The sequence below is a fragment of the Anguilla anguilla genome, chromosome 1, assembly GCF_013347855.1.
Source record: "Anguilla anguilla isolate fAngAng1 chromosome 1, fAngAng1.pri, whole genome shotgun sequence".
NCBI classification, from domain to species: Eukaryota; Metazoa; Chordata; class Actinopteri; order Anguilliformes; family Anguillidae; genus Anguilla; species Anguilla anguilla.
The window spans coordinates 54,621,556-54,640,544 of NC_049201.1; the positions used below are offsets into that span (position 1 = coordinate 54,621,556).

At 50.4% G+C, this 18,989-nt stretch overlaps 1 protein-coding gene across 6 annotated transcripts in view; it reads left to right on the top strand.

The window, feature by feature from the left end:
• ascc3 (activating signal cointegrator 1 complex subunit 3) overlaps window positions 1-18,989 on the top strand; it is a 240,917-nt gene that overhangs the window by 181,736 nt on the left and 40,192 nt on the right. For all 6 annotated transcript variants that reach the window (XM_035420116.1, XM_035420134.1, XM_035420106.1 and 3 more), the window contains exons 21-30: window positions 290-515; window positions 1,049-1,203; window positions 4,917-5,015; window positions 5,315-5,483; window positions 7,710-7,930; window positions 8,436-8,521; window positions 8,815-8,981; window positions 9,218-9,363; window positions 12,684-12,804; window positions 13,599-13,741. In XM_035420116.1, the coding sequence (XP_035276007.1) occupies window positions 290-515; window positions 1,049-1,203; window positions 4,917-5,015; window positions 5,315-5,483; window positions 7,710-7,930; window positions 8,436-8,521; window positions 8,815-8,981; window positions 9,218-9,363; window positions 12,684-12,804; window positions 13,599-13,741 (1,533 nt within the window). The remainder of the gene's footprint in view (window positions 1-289; window positions 516-1,048; window positions 1,204-4,916; window positions 5,016-5,314; window positions 5,484-7,709; window positions 7,931-8,435; window positions 8,522-8,814; window positions 8,982-9,217; window positions 9,364-12,683; window positions 12,805-13,598; window positions 13,742-18,989) is intronic.

Here is an 18,989-nt window from a genome sequence, read left to right on the forward strand (position 1 = left end):
GCTCTGACGTTCCCCTTAACTAGAAAGGCAAACTGTGCGCTGTGATCCGTTTGCCTCCGGCCATGGCCTTACTCCCCCGGTCAGGGTTGACTTGGAGCTGCCTCACACCCTGCAACGGGCCGTTGGTTTGCGGTTTGGGTTCCTTCCTCAGGGCCATAGCCCTCTCCCCTGGCCTCTGTCTTAAACTCAGCTCTTCCTGTTTGAGAGGCAGGCCTCACTAGCCGATCAGGCCTGATCGGTGGATGGCCGCTCACCCCTCCCTCCCTCCCTCTCTCCGTCGCGCGGGCAGAACACGGCGCGCATCGTGCGGGCGCTGTTCGAGATCGCCCTGCGGAAGCGCTGGCCGGCCATGACGTACCGGCTGCTCAACCTGTGCAAGATGATTGACAAGCGGCTGTGGGGCTGGGCCAACCCGCTGCGGCAGTTCTCGGTCCTGCCGGGCTCCGTGCTGGCCAAGCTGGAGGAGAGGAGGCTCACCGTCGACAAGCTCAAGGACATGAGGAAGGACGAAATCGGTGCGTACCCCAGCGCCCGGGCGGGGCGGGGGGCGGGGGGGGCGGCGCTATGACCGGGCCCAGGGACTCCCAGCAGTCAGAATTAAAATATATTTACATATTTAATGGATTACATGTGTTAGCCCAAACCCTGTCCGGATTACACATCTTTAGTGGGATTGTGATGATTTAGGGTTAGGGTTACTGTTTGTATACCGGATGTGTGTACATATATATATATACATCATATACAATACATATACAATGATATACTGTGTATAAAGATGCCCTTTAATAAAAGTTGAGTATCTGCACTTTAACCACATTTTCGTGATTACAAATGAAAAATCTAAAACATAAGTACAGAGCCAAATTAGGAAAAGAAATGTTTGTCTCCAGCAGTATGGAGCTCACTGTGTGCATGTATATATACAGTACGTGTGTGATTGTGGTAGACAGCTGCATGTCTGAAAAGCGTCGTTGTTACTGATCATGATGTGAACGAAGCTAACGTTAACGGTAATTCCTTCCACTGACGACGTTCCCTCACCCAGGTCACATGCTTCACCATGTGAACATCGGGTTAAAGGTGAAGCAGTGCGTCCACCAGCTCCCCTCCCTCCTGATGGAGGCCTCCATCCAGCCAATCACGCGCACCGTCCTACGGGTGCGGCTGACCATCACGCCGGACTTCAGGTGGAACGACCAGGTAAACGCCCCCCTCTCCCTCATGAGAGGCAGCAGACGCGACCGCTCGTGAGGAGAGAGGATGGAGAAGCCTGTCCCGGCTGTTAGGAAGGAGGGCCCCCTTTGTGATTCGGGTGGGGGGGGGGGCGAGGGGGGCGGAGGTTCGGGCGGCTCTCAGTGAGATTAGTGGCCCAGGCGGGCATGCTTAGCCCCGGACAGATCGGCCGGGCGGCAGATGGGTAAGAGCTGTTGACCTGCTGCTCCCTGTCCTGGTGCGTCCCCGGCTCAGGCATGCTAACACACAGCCGCACGCGCGCGTGTGCACACGCACACACACACCTCTCCTTATGGCCCTACTGTCTGCGTGCCGCCTCTACACGGTGGTCTTTCAGGGTTCTAAAGGCTTAATCCGCCCGGCCCACCCCCCTGTTTAAGGACACAAAGGTGGCGCCCCGCCCCTCTCCCACCCCACTGCTCATCCCATTCTGCCCTCGCCCCCCAGGGGCATTCCTAAGCGTGCTGAGCAGGAGGCAGACGGAGCGGTGTGTCACTGCATTAAGAGCCTGATAACACGCACGCACACACACCTACACACACACGCACTCACACACACACACACACACGCACACACACACACCTACTCACACACACACACCTACACACACACGCACGCACACACACACACCTACTCACACACACACACCTACACACACACGCACGCACGCACACACACCTACACACACACACACGCACGCACACACACTCACACACACACACACACACACCTACTTACACACACACACCTACACACACACGCACGCACACACACACACCTACACACACACACACACACACACACACTCACACACACTCACACACACACACACACACACTCACACGCACACACACACACCTACACACACACTCACACACACACACACACCTACACACACTCACACACACACACACACACACACCTACACACACACTCACACACACACACACCTACACACACACTCACACATGCATACACACACACATGCATACACACACACACACACACACGCACACACACACACACACATACACACACCTACACACACACTCACACACACACACACACACCTACACACACACACACACACACACGCACGCACACACACACACCTATACACACACACACGCACACCTACACACACACACCTACACACACACACACACACACTCACACACACCTACACACACACACACACACACACACACTCTCTCTAACACACACACACACACACACACACTCACATACACACACACACACATTCATACACACATACACACACTCACATACACCCACATACATACACATACGTGCACACACTCTCTCATGCACACACATACACACACTCACATACTCCCACATACATGCACACACATGCACACACTCTCTCACACACACACACATGCATACACACACTCACACACTCACACACACACACTTATATATACTCACACACACATTGACACACACAGACTCACATACAAACACACACACATGCACACACAAACACACTCACATGAACACACACACGCACGTGTGGAGAGGCTGCTGAGCTGTGAACACGATGGCGTAATGGTGTTCAGCGAAGCTCCTGTTTGTGTTGGCTGGGCCGCACTACAGCCTCGGGTCGATGTTTCCGAGCGTGTAAAAACACACAGGCAGAGAGGGAGGGATGGTGTGAATCCCAGCGCGGACACTGTCCGCTGCCTTTGAAAATAAACTCTGCAGACCGCGTCATAGCCAAGGGCCTCTCTGAGAGAGAGAGCAACAGAGAGAGAGAAAAAGAGGGAGGGAGAGAGAGAGAGGGAGAGAAAGAGAGTGAGAGAGAGAGACTTACTGCCCTCTGTTTTTGCACCGTCTCTCCGATGCGTAGCCCCTGTGCTCGCCGCGTTCTCTGTTTACAGTTCCCACACCGTCAGACGGACCCGATGAACACGTCCGGGGGACGCTGAGGCCTGCGAGCATGGGCAGCGAGCGTTCACCAGCAGCCGTCCGTCCGCGCGGTCATTAGCCGCTGTTATGACTGTTATTACTCACAGGACTGTTAATCTGTCGGAACTGGAACTGATGTCCTGTCAGACGCTAATAGTTGCGAAAGTGCGGGGATTACAGGCTCTTCCCGAACAAGAGGTCATTCCCCGTGTTTTTAATGGAATCCGACGTAAAATAGGCGCCCCATTGTTGCCGAGGCGAGCGTCCGCGCCGAACGCGAAGATAAATGTTTATGTCCAATTAGTGACGCGTGTTGGGTTCATGAGAGAAATGAAACCCAACGCGCTCGGCTTAGCCGTGATCTTCCCCATGTGGCTATGCGTAGCCTGTGAGCCAGCACACACACACACACACACACACACACACACACACACACACACACACACATGCTCGCGCCCACACACACACACAACTGTGCATGCGCAGATACACACACACACACACACAGGGTTTATTAGGGGACAATGAATTTGACCTTTATACATATTTTACAATAATGTAATTTTAATGGCTTCTTGTTTCTGTCTTCGACAGTACAGTGTCTTGCCCACTGCATAATCACATATTTGAATATTCAGACCATTACTGTTTTTCGGACGGGCTGTTATATTTTACGTGTTGCCATCCAGCAGTTATCCTAGGGTGCATTGTTATTGAGAATACACCTGGCCTTTGCCTTTTTTGTGTATATATACTGGAGGGAAGGGATGCATTTTTAAGACATTATTCAGTGTTTGTGGAAAGTCCAGGTCCCATAAAAAGCCGTCTCCCCCGGTTAGCGGCTCCCTCCGCGGGCTGTGGGGGGGGGCTGTGGCAGCTCGGAAACTCATTACGCCCCCTCCGCCCTCCCGCGGCCCCCCCACCCCCCCTCCCTGCGGGGCGGCCCGGCTCCCACACTTCCTCTTTCTGCGGAGGGCACCTCCAGCGCATACCACCCGCGTCCTTCAGACCCAGACCCGAGCACGGGACCCTCCGCTCGGGTGAAAACAGCAGCCATCCGAGCCTGTGTACGATGCAGGGGGTAGGAGGAGGGGCCAGAGGGGGTGGGGGAGAAGGTGGGATTGGCGGTCGGTTAAAAAGGCCAGGGCTGTGGCCCCACGGCCTTCTGGGATGCAGAAGGAATGTGTCCACTTTTATTATCCCTGTCCAAACAGTGGCTTTGATGGGCACCTGCCCTTCTTGACCGGAGAAGCACCAGGACGGTCCTTGCCTCTCTCCGCTCTGGAAATAAAATATATCGATCCCCCCCCCCTCGGTCAGGGATGGAATAATCCACACATCCCCCGTCCACAGGAGCAGAATTCCTCATATTTTCTCTGGACACGCGTGCTTTAGCCAAGCCAGCCTGGAGGGAACCGAGCGCTCTGCTCTGGATAGGATGGCCCCAGATGCCTTACTGCTCTGTCTGTGACGCAGGCCATAAACTGATAGAATCTCACCATGTCGGGTGTGCTAACATAAATATGAATGGGGTTTTTGAAATGGTTATTGATTTTTTTTGTGTTTTTGTTTTTTTTTTGGAGAGACTGAATTAAATTTTAATATTAGTTGTGGAAAATGTCAATTTCTTTCAAATTAGAAATGTTCCTCTTCCTCTGTGACTCACCTTCTCTCACACTCTTCTCTTTCTTTCTCTTTCTCTTTCTGTCTCTCTTTATCTCCTCCTCTCTCTCTCTGTCTCTCCTCAGGTCCATGGTTCAGTAGGGGAGCCCTGGTGGCTTTGGGTGGAAGACCCGGTCAACGACCACATCTACCACTCTGAGTACTTCCTGCTGCAGAAGAAGCAGGTGTGTCTCCGGAATGTTCTCTGGCTTTTCAGAGTGACCAACATGGCCCGCTTCTGTTTACCACCTCTCTCTTTCTCCCTCCTTCTCTCCCTCTCCCCCCACCTCTCTCTCTCTCCCTCCCTCCCTCTCCCTCTCTCTCCCCCCCTCTCTCCATCCCTGTCCCCCTCTCTCCCTCCCCCCCTCCCTCCCTCTCTCCCTCCCTGTCCCCCTCTCCCTCCCTGTCCCCCTCTCTCCATCTCCCCCCACCTCTCTCTCTCTCCCTCCCTCCCTCCCCCCCTCTCGCCCCCCCCCCTCCCCAGGTGGTGACAGATGAGCAGCAGCAGCTGGTCTTCACCATCCCCATCTTTGAGCCCATGCCGTCTCAGTACTACATCCGGGCGGTGTCTGACCGCTGGCTGGGCTCCGAGGCCGTCTGCATCATCAACTTCCAGCACCTCATACTGCCAGAGAGACACCCGCCGCACACAGGTACTGCACACACACACCCGCCGCACACGGGTACTGCACACACACACACACACACACACACACAGGTACTGCACACACACACACACACACCCACCACACACAGGTACTGCACACACACACACACCCGCCGCACACAGGTACTGCACACACACACACCCGCCCCACTCAGGTACTGCACACACACACACACCCGCCGCACACAGGTACTGCACACACACACACCCGCCCCACTCAGGTACTGCACACACACACACACCCGCCGCACACAGGTACTGCACACACACACACACCCGCCGCACACAGGTACTGCACACACACACACACACACCCGCCGCACACAGGTACTGCACACACACACACACACACACACCCGCCGCACACAGGTACTGCACACACACACACACAGGTACTGCACACACACACACACACCCGCCCCACTCAGGTACTGCACACACACCCGCCGCACACAGGTACTGCACACACACACACACCCGCCGCACACAGGTACTGCACACACACACACACACACACACCCGCCGCACACAGGTACTGCACACACACACACACACCCGCCGCACACAGGTACTGCACACACACACCCGCCGCACACAGGTACTGCACACACACACCCGCCGCACACAGGTACTGCACACACACACACACACACCCGCCGCACACAGATACTGCACACACACACACACACACCCGCCGCACACAGGTACTGCACACACACACACACCCGCTGCACACAGGTACTGCACACACACACACACACCCGCCGCACACAGGTACTGCACACACACATACACACACACCCGCCGCACACAGGTACTGCACACACACACACACACCCGCCGCACACACACACACACCCGCCACACACAGGTACTGCACACACACACACACACCTGCCGCACACAGGTACTGCACACTCACACACCCACCACACACAGGTACTGGACACACACACACCCACCACACACAGGTACAGCACACATACCTTTAAAACACACACCCAGCACACACACCTCTAACACACACACACACCACAGACAGGTACAGCACACACTCATCTAACACACACGCCCACCACACACAGCACACACACACACCTGCCACATGTACAGCACACACAGCACACACACCACAAACACCTGCCACACACAGGTACAGCACACACACCCGCCGCACACAACCTGTAACACACACGCGCTCACATACACTTACACAAACTCCTGCTTCTCACCACACACACACACATACAGCCCACCTGTAACACACACACAACGCACTCTCTCTCACACACACACACACACACAGCACACCTGTCAGGCCTGGTGACCTGGCCTGGTCACACACTGTACTTCATCTCCATCAGTGCATAGTTCCCTCACACATTTCCATCACACATCCCACAACACACATCGTAGCTCTCAAACCCGTGTTACACCAGTAAAGCCTCACTCACATCCTCTTTCACACAACTGCCTGTCTCCGGGACCCCCCGCCTCCCTCCTGCCCATAAACACTGTGTCGGACACAGCAAACGGAGCGCGAGGCACACAAACGATGCGATTACTCAGCGCTCAGAGTGCCGGGGGGAGAAACGCAGCACACATTAACTCCTGTGCCGCCATTAGCATGGGAACGGCCGCCGGAAGGGCCCCAGCGCCACTTTTCCACTCCGCGTGCACGGGGGCGTGTGCCTGAATTAGGAGCCCCTAACTGCCCGCCATTACCGTTACGGCCGTGCCCAGGTGTGTGAAAGCCTCCCTCTGACGTTCCCCGACCCCGTCCTGTCTGGCCGAACGGCCCACTGCCGCTGATTGGATGCTGGTGTTCCGGCGGTCCTGGCCTCCCTGTTGCTGACTCAAACCGCCGGTCCAGGCCTCCCTGTTGCTGACTCAAACCGCCGTTGAGCCGGGCTGGGCTGGGCTCCGTTAACACTCTGATTGTCCACCTCCTAGAAGAACTAGGCTTCTTATTTTTGTGAGCTCAGATACAGTCCACTGCCCCTGCACAGGGAGTCACTTTTTGAAAGAGTCGTGGTATTAACCTGGTGGCCAGGTAAAACTTCTGAAGAACTGGCCGCCTAACTACACAACCTGCCTGACTGATGGCCCTTTGAACCTCCAACATCACTGCAAACGCACGTATAGCTGTTAGCAGTTGCTCATACGTTGATCAGACGTTCCCCTAACGTTTCTTTCCTTGAACCCCTCGCAGAGCTGCTGGACCTGCAGCCTCTGCCCATCACGGCCTTGGGCAAGCCGGAGTACCAGAGCCTGTACAAGTTCACCCACTTCAACCCCATCCAGACGCAGATCTTCCACACGCTCTACCACAGCGACACCAACGTCCTGCTGGGGGCGCCCACGGGCTCCGGCAAGACCATCGCCGCCGAGCTGGCCATGTTCCGCGTCTTCAACCAGTACCCCACCTCCAAGGTGGGTGCGCCCCCCAAAATTGCAGCTCGTCAGCTGTTTGAAAGTTTGGCTGTAGTCCGTTTGAACATTCTGTACTGCTCGGTGCAAGACATTGTTTCTTAAAACTGAAGTTACTTGCCTCAGTCGTGATTGGGAATTGACTTCCTGTCTTCTTTTTTGGGTGAAGAAGAAAATGCCGAGAATACTGATCAGCAGCATCGCCTTGTCACCAGTGAACGTTTTGAGATTCAGGTCCATAAGCCAAAGTTATAATATCCTTATTGAAAGCAATAAGCTTTCTTATAATGATGTCCTCATTGAAAGCAATTTTCTTTAGCTGGCATTGTTTATTCTTCATCTCCAGTAAATTGGTGCCCATTAGCTCAGACAGGCTTTACTGCCCCTTTGGTGTTTTTAAACTTTTTCGGTGCAGAATTAATCGGGACAATTTGTCACGTATTTTGGACGAGGTTATATATCACACGCACACACACACACACTTAGACTGGCTGTGTCTCTGTGGCAGGTGGTGTACATCGCCCCCCTGAAAGCGCTGGTTCGAGAGAGAATAGAGGACTGGAAAATCAGGATAGAGGAGAAGCTTGGGAAGAAGTGAGTACAGCATGTGTGTGTGTGTGTGTGTGCACGTATGTGCACGCATGCATGTGTTTGCACGTGTGCCGGCATGCTTGTGTTTGCTGCTGTTTGTATGTGTATTTGTGTGTGCACTTCTGTTTGCACATGTATGTGTGTGTGCTTGTATGCTTGTGTTTGCACTAAAGTGTCCCTGCGCGTCCATGTGAACGTGCTGTGCGTATGATGTAATGAGTGCAAGCGCATGCGTGTTTGCGCACGCGCTCAGACGTGACCCTGTGAGTAACGCTGTGCCCTGCGGGCTCCCTCAGGGTGGTGGAGCTGACGGGCGACGTCACGCCGGACATGCGGGCCATCGCCCAGGCCGACCTCATCGTCACCACGCCCGAGAAGTGGGACGGGGTCAGCCGCAGCTGGCAGAACCGCAGCTACGTGCAGAAAGTGGCCATCCTGATCATCGACGAGATTCACCTGCTGGGTGAGTGTGTTTGTGTGTGTCGGTGTGTGTGTGAGTGAGTGTGTGTGTGTGCGTGTGTGTGTGCGTGTGTGTGTGTGTGTGCGTGAATGCGTGTGTGTGTGTGTGTGTGTGTGTGTGTGTGTGTGTGTGTGTGTGTGCGTGTGCGTGTGTGTGTGTGTGTGCGTGTGCGTGAATGCGCTTGTGCGAGCTTGTGTGCAGGTGCGCTCCCTCCTGATCCCGTCGCTATGCGTCTCCAGGTGAGGACAGGGGTCCGGTTCTGGAGGTGATCGTTTCCAGGACCAACTTCATCTCGTCCCACACCAGCAAGACCGTGCGCGTCGTGGGCCTGTCCACCGCCCTGGCCAACGCCCGCGACCTCGCCGACTGGCTGGGCATCGGGGAGGTGAGGTCTCCACGGCAACGCACACAACCAGGGAGAGGTGTGGGAGGCCAGCATAGCTGCTGTGATGAACATAGGGAAAGCGCTGGTGATGAGGTCCGTTCAGTCTCCATGTCCGGCGGGGGGGGGGGGGGGGGTCATCTACGGGGGGAAAGGAGAGCAATTTTCAAGGCCCTGTTCCCCAGCCACAGTCCTGTCCAGCGATACACCACACGTCTCATGCTCCAGGAGCATACTCTGCAGTATCTCAGGAGACGGTTGAAGAAGCTTGTGCAGTTGTGCATTCATATACTGAATGTTGGTGTTGCTTTGGACAAGAAGTATATGTACGAATACAGAACACTGGATCTCAGAGTCTTAGCGGAATGAACCAACCACCAGCTCAGTCAAAGGTACGTTCTGTTCCATCTGAAAGGCCATTGTGTTTCCAGTTCCCATTTAGAGGAGACGGACCCTTCTTTAGTTCTGTGTGGATCTGCTTCATGCTTCACCCTCTCCTCCCGTTGAAAGGAGACAGGGATTAGCTGGGGCGAGTTCTGCAGCCTCCAGCTTATGATTGAATGGGAGTGCTGGAGACACCGCGCCTGCTGTCTGCACCAGAGCAGGAGGAACTCTTCTTCTGTGTTTCCTTACAGCGCTTTCATTTTTAGAAGACATTCAGAGATCAGCTTCTGCAGTGGCTCTCAAACCCAAAATAAAATACTGTGGATACATTTTGTCCGGCTGTCACTTCAAAAGGCCAGTGTCTGTGGTGGAAGAACCTGTGTGTCTGGAGTACACGCGACCCTGTCTCTCCATCCTGCACTTTATACTGTAGGTCAGAGGAGAAGACATGGGCTACTGAAAACATGGGTTTTTGAGTTCCTTAAATTTGCACTGAAATAGATTTGGTGTGTTGCCTGTTTTTTTTTTTTTTTTTTTTGCTTTTACCATTTGCAAATGTTTTGGTTACATTGACCAGATGGCCAGACTTTCAGCATTTAGTTCAGTGATTTCAGGTCTAGGTCCATCGTTCAATATATATAAGATCTAACATGTTTCAAAAGGAACCATTTTCCATTGTACAATTTATAAAATGTAGAAATTAGTTGTCAGAGAATCAATCTGACAAATTAAAAGTCCTTAAATTATTATGAAGCATTAATTCTATATCTGCTTCTACATTTAGAGGGTAAACCATCCATTATTACACATTACCTTCTCTGTTTTTATCGTTGTAATTTTATTGCTGTTTCTCATTGTTATTTAGTTATTTTCCCTGCTACACTGGGCACACCTGAGACCTCAGTGTGTCGCCTGTATAAATAAAGGTATGATTATTAAATAATGATCACAGGGCCGGGGTTGGGAGCCCCTGTTATGGAGGAGTCCTGCGTGGGACGCTGTCCTACCAATAAGCCCCTTTTTAGATCGTCCAGCTCTGTCTGCACGCGAGCGCCTGTGCTTTCCCGGGTCTTAACGGCTGGCTTTGACACGGGGAGCTGCCCCCGCGCGGCGGAACGAGCCGCCTCGAAACGAGGACACGCCGCTCTCGCCGCCGCGCTAACTGGGTGTCAGGGAGGGCCAGGCGAGGGGCGAACGCGCCGCGTGGCTAAATCCGGCGCTACGCCGATACGCCGGCGGCTGTGCGCTGGCCCTCTCAGCTAAACCAAACGGCAGATAAATAAAAGGGGGGTGAAGAAGCGGGCCGGCGGGGGGGTGATGTCTGAGCCGCCCACGCAGTTTGGCTCGGCGGTCTGGTCGGATCCGGTTTCGGGTTAACGGATGAGGTGGAATCGCGCTCGGTGAAACGGGACGTCGGGGGCTCTCTGCTGATTGGACGGGAGAGAGATCTACTGTGTGGCCGGAGAGAGGGAAGGAGATTTTTCACATGAAAGGATGTTGTCTCAGGGACTTTAGTGTACTAAAACACAATAAAACATCTGATTAATAGAAGTGACGTTACACTGAGGGGAAGACGTGAAAATAGGCTGGGGAACGAGGGATGAAAAATGGAACTGGAGCTCGATATATCAGTTCAATGGAATGTAGTGTTTCAGAAGAGAGGACTCATTTGAAAGAAGTAAACATCTGTCTGTAATCTATTCTTCATCCATCTTTGTGTGCATCGAACCATGCATGAGTGTGTGTACTGCGCGCGCGTGTGTGTGTCTGTCTGTCTGTCCTTTTGTGTGTGTTCCGCGCACATTGCACAGTATTTTCCGATTCAGGCCTCTGAAGTAAACTTTTGAAGCCGGCGGTTGTGCATACATTGTGATGTTGTTGTGGAGACGTTTTCCCTGGTGTTTGCATGGAACCAACGGGGCGGGCTGTGAGATTTGGGCGGGGGGGCGGGGGGGGAGGGGGGTCGCAGGTTGATGGGCCCTTTCCATAAATCTGCTGAGCGCCGTTTGGACCGCGATGTGGCTTTGGCCGCGCCATCCATTATCCGGCCCGTTAAATATGTGTGCACACGCGCGGCCGGACCAACACCGCGCGCGCCAGAGAGGGGCAATAACAGCCTGTAATTACCCCCAGATGGGGCCCGTACCCGTCACCCTGTCCCCCTCTCCCCCCTCTCCCCCCTCTTCCCCCTCTCCCACTTCTCTACCCTTCCCTCCGTCTCTGCTGATCCGTCCTTCCACGCGCTGCTGTGGGGGAAACGGGAGACTCTTTGGGTTTAAACAGATTTGTACTAAAGGAAGGCTATTTAGCAGAGCTCTTTAGCGCACGGGAGTGTGCGGTACCATTCAGTCCCAACCTGGCAACCTCGCCCAAACCCAGCGAACAGACGACAGCGTCAACAGTGAAGAACAAACGTGGGTGCACACTGAATTTCTTACCGGAGCTGTTAAATGGCCGGGCATAGATCAGAGAGGCTCTAGTGAATGGTGGTAGAGGTGTAATATACATGCCAGGGAGCCAGTAAGGCCTCTGATTGGTGCTCGGCCGGTAGCTTGGCTGGTAGCTAGGCTGTTATCTGCAGTTGGCTGGGCTCTTATCACTGACTCCAGGCTCTGTCCCTCAATGCTGCAGTCTCATTTTATAGCCTTGTGCTGTACCGGTCAGGTTTGTGTTCCTCTTCCCTGTAAATAGATCCTCCTCACTCGTTTATTAACATGAGAAAGAAATAGCAGTCCCCTCCCCTAAAAAAGTGTGATTCACAAAAAACAAGTTCAAATGAGTGAAATAACTGAAAATATGAATAGATAAATTGAATGTAATAATTAATGAACTAATTAAACTTACAAATGTTAAAGTCTGTTGTCTCTCGCTCCCTCTCAACTCTCCATACATGTCCTGCCATCTCCTTACCTCTCTCTCTCTCTCTCTCTCTCTCGTAGGTGGGCTTGTTTAATTTCCGCCCGTCGGTCCGGCCCGTCCCGTTGGAGGTGCACATCCATGGTTTCCCGGGGCAACACTACTGCCCCCGCATGGCCAGCATGAACAAGCCCGTCTTCCAAGGTGAGCGTCCTGAGCAATTACGCAAGCGTTGAGTCCTGTCCCTCTCTCAGCGGAACACCGGCAGACACGCCCTCTTCCCCCCGGGCGGCCCGATTAGTGCGCCGCAGCCCTTTCGCCCGCGTGATTTACGGCTCCTGGCGCCCCAGGAGAAGGCCGCGGCGGCGGGCGGGGGCGGAATCGATGGCGGCGCGGCGGTGATATAGCGGGCCGGGGCGTGACTCGGGCCCCGTCGCGAGCGGACAGCCCCAGACGGATGCCGGCGGTTTGGCTCCGGCCAGCCGCAGTTAATCCTGCCGCTCGCCATCGATCCCACCGCTGACCGCCGTGAGTAACGACCGCGGCCCCGCCGCCTTCCACAGGCCGTAAATCTGCCCGAGACCGCGGCCTGAACACTGGGGTTCTCAGCGCACGGCCTGAACACGCTCGTGCACTTGGGATATCAAAACTGACACCTCAGAACACACAGCCCTGACCACACGCATGCACACTGACTGTATGTGAACTACGTCTCCTCTTTGAACACACACACAGCTCAACGTGCTCATGCTCCCCTCAAAAAGCACTCATCAAAGGTCAACATGCTCACGCACATCCGCACATACACACAGACAAACACATACTCAAACACATTCACAGACAGGCATACACACAAACACACACGCATGCACAAACACACCCACATGCACACACACACACTGAAACACGTGCACATACACACACGCAAAAATCCGCACACACACTCAAACGCACAAACACACAAGGCCATACACTCAACTTGGTCCTCTGTTCTCCAGCGATACGCAGTCACTCTCCTGCCAAGCCGGTTCTGATCTTCGTGTCGTCACGGCGACAGACCCGTCTGACCGCGCTGGACCTGATCGCCTTCTTGGCCACTGAAGACGACCCCAAGCAGTGGTTGCACCAGGATGAGAGGGAGGTGAGGAGACCATTACCACTGTGCTCTGTTACATTACGTGTGCTTCCATTACATTACTTTATATTCTCCATTAAAATCAATTACACTACATTCTAATGTGTTGCAGATTGTTTCATTACATTGTATGCACGTTGTTATGTTACATCATTATTAATGATGTGGCTTTTACAGTAAATGCATTCTCTTACCATTTCTGTACAGTCAATTATATTTCCTTATTTTCTGTTCTATGATGTGTAACACTCTAACTTGATGTTACCCTGTGATCACATGATGGTCATTTCATTCACAGCTGTACACAGCACTCAAGTACAATATTACAATTGTAATGGTGTTTTATTCTACTATGTAGTTGTTTTAATATCCCCACTGCATGGTGCACTGCATGCTAGTATATAGAGCTGATTTCACTGTTATGAAATTTATCGCAATTAACTTTACAGCAATATGGCTTTAGACCTCGGCAGATATCTCCACAGAGCTCATATTTGAGTTATTTGATATTTAGTTTAAAGCATTGCATCATCTTTCTTTCAATCTCCTGAGGACCATAAAGTGTGCTCATAGTAAGACCAAAAAAACGCTTGCTCAGTTTGTGTGTGTAGTCTGCCCTGCTCGTTCCAGAATATAAGTGCTACTCATGTGGGAGTACCTAACAGTCTAGGTATTAGGGATGTATCCGAATCTGAATACTGTATTCGGGAAAGCATGAATAATGCAATGGAAACAGGTATTTCTTCGACCTGAAGTTGCTCCTTATTATTCTGATTCGGGGGGGAAAAAAGTCAGCTCCATGTCGAGTTCTCATAGCCTCTGTCTAACGTTGCACGGGCAGAGAGAGCGAGTATCTAGAACTCCGGTACATAGCAGCTGCCTCATGATGGCGAACCTATCATAAAGCTAGCTGTCATTCAAAACCCGTTTCAGAGGGTATTAGAATGACATTATGTCTACACTGCGTGACCACACCATTTGAAAAGAAAGACAGTGCTAGGGAGATGAATTTGATTGACTTATGGTTTCATGCAGTTTTATTACATAATGTAATGACAAAAAATGTATGGTATAGCCTACATGGTATAAACGAATTGTATGGTATAAAACGAGAAGGAACTATTTTTTCTTGATAGAATAATTGTTTTCATAGAACTGCCAACCAGAGTTTTTGCATAACAATGGTCCAAATAGAACTACCAACCAGAGTTTTTGCATAACAACGGTCCAAATAGAACTACCAACCAGAGTTTTTGCATAACAACGGTCCAAATAGAACTACCAACCAGAGTTTTGCTTGACAACAGTAAAATAATATGCCCAAACGCCCGTGGAAGAATATTTCACTTTCAGCTGATTAAATCTATAAAAATCAATGAATATAAAAGTAAAAATATATAGTCATTGTTGGTAACCCATTGTATAAGTGGAATAAACCTCTCCGGGCTGTCCCGTTATTGTAAAATAATGTACTTTGGGGCTGGTTAAGCAACCCTCGGCTTCGCCTCGGCCGCATCACCACCCCCGTCGTACTTTATGATAGTGTGACGTCCGGGGGCTGGTCCGGCAGGCTGCACCGGCAGCTCCCAGAATGCAAGGCCTGTGCCCTTTTAAATAGTTTGTGTGGGACTGTAAATTGTAAATACGTGTAAATACGTGTTCTTGTGCTAGTTGAATTGTGCTTGTTGCTTTTAGTTTAGTTTTATATGTGTTACCCTGAGCGAACCAGCGGTGCTGTACAGGGGGGCGGCTTCTCTGCTGGGCACCACTGCACCGTCCAAAATGTAGAGCCAGGGTAAAATGAATTACGAGAGTTGCACGGAAAGGTAGCCTGCGTGTAACTGTCGTGAATGTCAAACGTTGCAAGGTAATGCAAAACCGTTTTTTTTTTTTTAAGTTTTTTTTCTTCCAGTCCAGTTTTTTTTTTTCATCCAGTCCAGTTTTTTTTTTGATTCCAATCCAGGTTTTTTTTTCTTCGAGTCCAGTTTTTTTTTTTAATTCCAGTCCAGGTTTTTTTTTCTTCCAGTCCAGTTTTTTTCTAAATTCCAGTCCAGGTTTTTTTTTCTTCCAGTCCAGTTTTTTCAAATTCCAGTCCAGGTTTTTTTTTTTCTTCCAGTCCAGTTTTTTTCAAATTCCAGTCCAGGTTTTTTTTTCTTCCAGTCCAGTTTTTTCTTTATTCCAGTCCAGGTTTTTTTTTTCTCTTCCAGTCCAGTTTTTTTTTTCATCCGGTCCAGGTTTTTTTTTTTTTTTTTTTTTTTTTTTTTTTTTTAAACCTGGCAACAAGTTATTTCTCAGTAAAGGGACACCTCTTTCCTAACAGTTCTAAAATCAATGCGCTACAAAATCCAGCATTCTAAAGCAGTTTAAGGGTAGGCACCACTGTCAAATCGATGATTTTGGTTCCATATGCCAATTTTGATATTTTTCGATATTTTGCTTCTATAACTTCTATAGCTTCATAAAATGAATAAACTAAAGGTAAATGATTGTTATAAATATTTAATTTAGATGATAATATAACACCACCGTCAAGTACACAAAGCATATGATAGCATCTTTTATGATTAAATGCCTCTGCAGTTTTAAAACTGACCTGGTTGAATCATATATTGTTTAAAAGCTTGTTTCCTGGAGCGTACTGCTAGAATGACCATAGGTTCAGACAGTTCATAAAACTTAGTAACTTACAGTATGAGGATGTGGAAATATATTTCATAATTATTTATATGCCAATATTAAATCAGTTTGATGCTTTGAGGGCACAACAATTGCATTGCCAATGAATATTAGGTTAGAAAATACAACATTGATTTAACGTGACTTCCTGTATAAACCACACCCACTTCCGGTCTTCTGTCCGAATACAGATACACAGACAGATAATTTTGTTGGTTGAACAGATACAGATACAGATAATGATGTCTCTGCACACCCCTACTAGGTATCATTCTGCAGGGTCATTCTGTGAAGAAAACAAGCACATCCTTAAAATTTATCTTAACATGGCCACTATGCCACTTGGCTAGATGCATTGCAGTCATCTCTGAACATTTGGAAATTTCTTGGGAACATGCTGACTTATTTTCAGTTTTCTTGAGGAATGATTGCATTAGCTTCATTAGGTTTATAGCATTGTTTGTGTTTGAGTTATCTGACATTGCATCTTTTACGACCTGCTTTGTAGGTTATACTCAAATTGACTGTCTGGCTGGTAAGCTAATGCTGATGATTTGCCGGTGCGGGGAACCCATGGGCCGAGAGGCAGTCTCGTTTTGCACTGGTGCAATCAGAGGCCATAAATCTGTGTGCAGAGAGGATGAGAAGACACGATTTACTGCTCAAATTGCTTGCAAGCTGGCTATAAACGGTGGCACCACAATATGATCATACCCATTAGGTTTTTTCTAACCAAGTAGCTAAAAATCTGTGCGTGTTTTCCATTGATTTATTGTGGGCAAGTTGCCTTTTTATGTCTAAGTAGGGAAAGGATTATTGAGCAGTCAGAGTAGGGTATTGAACAGTGGTCAGTGTGGAGCAGTGTTCAGAGTAGGGTTATTGAACAGTGATCAGTGTGGAGCGATGTTCAGAGTAGGGTTATTGAACAGTGATCAGGGTGGAACAGTGTTCAGAGTAGGGTTATTGAACAGCGATAAGTGTGGAGCAGTGTTCAGAGTAGGGTTATTGAACAGTGATCAGGGTGGAACAGTGATCAGAGTAGGGTTATTGAACAGTGATCATTGTGGAGCAGAGTTCAGAGTAGGGTATTGAACAGTGATCAGTGTGGAGCAGTGTTAAAGTTTGGGTTATTTGGCAGTGATCAGTGTGGAACAGTGATCAGAGTAGGGTTATTGAACAGCGATAAGTGTGGAGCAGAGTTCAGAGTCGGGTATTGAACAGTGATCAGTGGATCCGTGTTCAGAGTAGGGTTATTGAACAGTGATCATTGTGGAGCAGAGTTCAGAGTAGGGTATTGAACAGTGATCAGTGTGGAGCAGTATTAAAGTTTGGGTTATTTGGCAGTGATCAGTGTGGAACAGTGATCAGAGTAGGGTTATTGAACAGTGATCAGGGTGGAGCAGTGTTCAGAGTAGGGTATTGAACAGTGATCAGTGTGGAGCAGTATTAAAGTTTGGGTTATTTGGCAGTGATCAGTGTGGAACAGTGATCAGAGTAGGGTTATTGAACAGTGATCAGGGTGGAGCAGTGTTCAGAGTAGGGTTATTGAACAGTGATCAGGGTGGAGCAGTGTTCAGAGTAGGGTTATTGAACAGTGATCAGTGTGGAGCGATGTTCAGAGTATGGTTATTGAACAGTGATCATTGTGGAGCAGTGATCAGAGTAGGGTTATTGAACAGTGATCAGGGTGGAACAGTGTTCAGAGTAGGGTTATTGAACAGCGATAAGTGTGGAGCAGAGTTCAGAGTCGGGTATTGAACAGTGATCAGTGGATCCGTGTTCAGAGTAGGGTTATTGAACAGTGATCATTGTGGAGCAGAGTTCAGAGTAGGGTATTGAACAGTGATCAGTGGATCCGTGTTCAGAGTAGGGTTATTGAACAGTGATCATTGTGGAGCAGAGTTCAGAGTAGGGTATTGAACAGTGATCAGTGTGGAGCAGTGTTAAAGTTTGGGTTATTTGGCAGTGATCAGGGTGGAGCAGTGTTCAGAGTAGGGTTATTGAACAGTGATCATTGTGGAGCGATGTTCAGAGTAGGGTTATTGAACAGTGATCAGTGTGGAGCAGTGTTCAGAGTAGGGTATTGAACAGTGATCAGGGTGGAGCAGTGTTCAGAGTAGGGTTATTGAACAGTGATCAGTGTGGAGCAATGTTCAGAGTATGGTTATTGAACAGTGATCATTGTGGAGCAGTGATCAGAGTAGGGTTATTGAACAGTGATCAGGGTGGAGCAGTGTTCAGAGTAGGGTTATTGAACAGTGATCAGTGTGGAGCAGTGTTCAGAGTAGGGTTATTGAACAGTGATCAGTGTGGAGCGATGTTCAGAGTAGGGTTATTGAACAGTGATCAGTGTGGAGCAGTGTTCAGAGTAGGGTTATTGAACAGTGGTGTTTCTAGAGCCGTGATCGGAGTTTCATAATCAGGCTTCAGATCCCCAGTGGAACACTAGCACTGTGCCATCCAGCCTGCTGCCTGTGTACGAGGCCTGGCCCGTTACGAACAGCCTGGCCCGGACCACAGGCCCCGTCAGCCAGAGACGGCTCTGCAGAAGCAGGGAAGGGACAGAGCAGGCTCACAT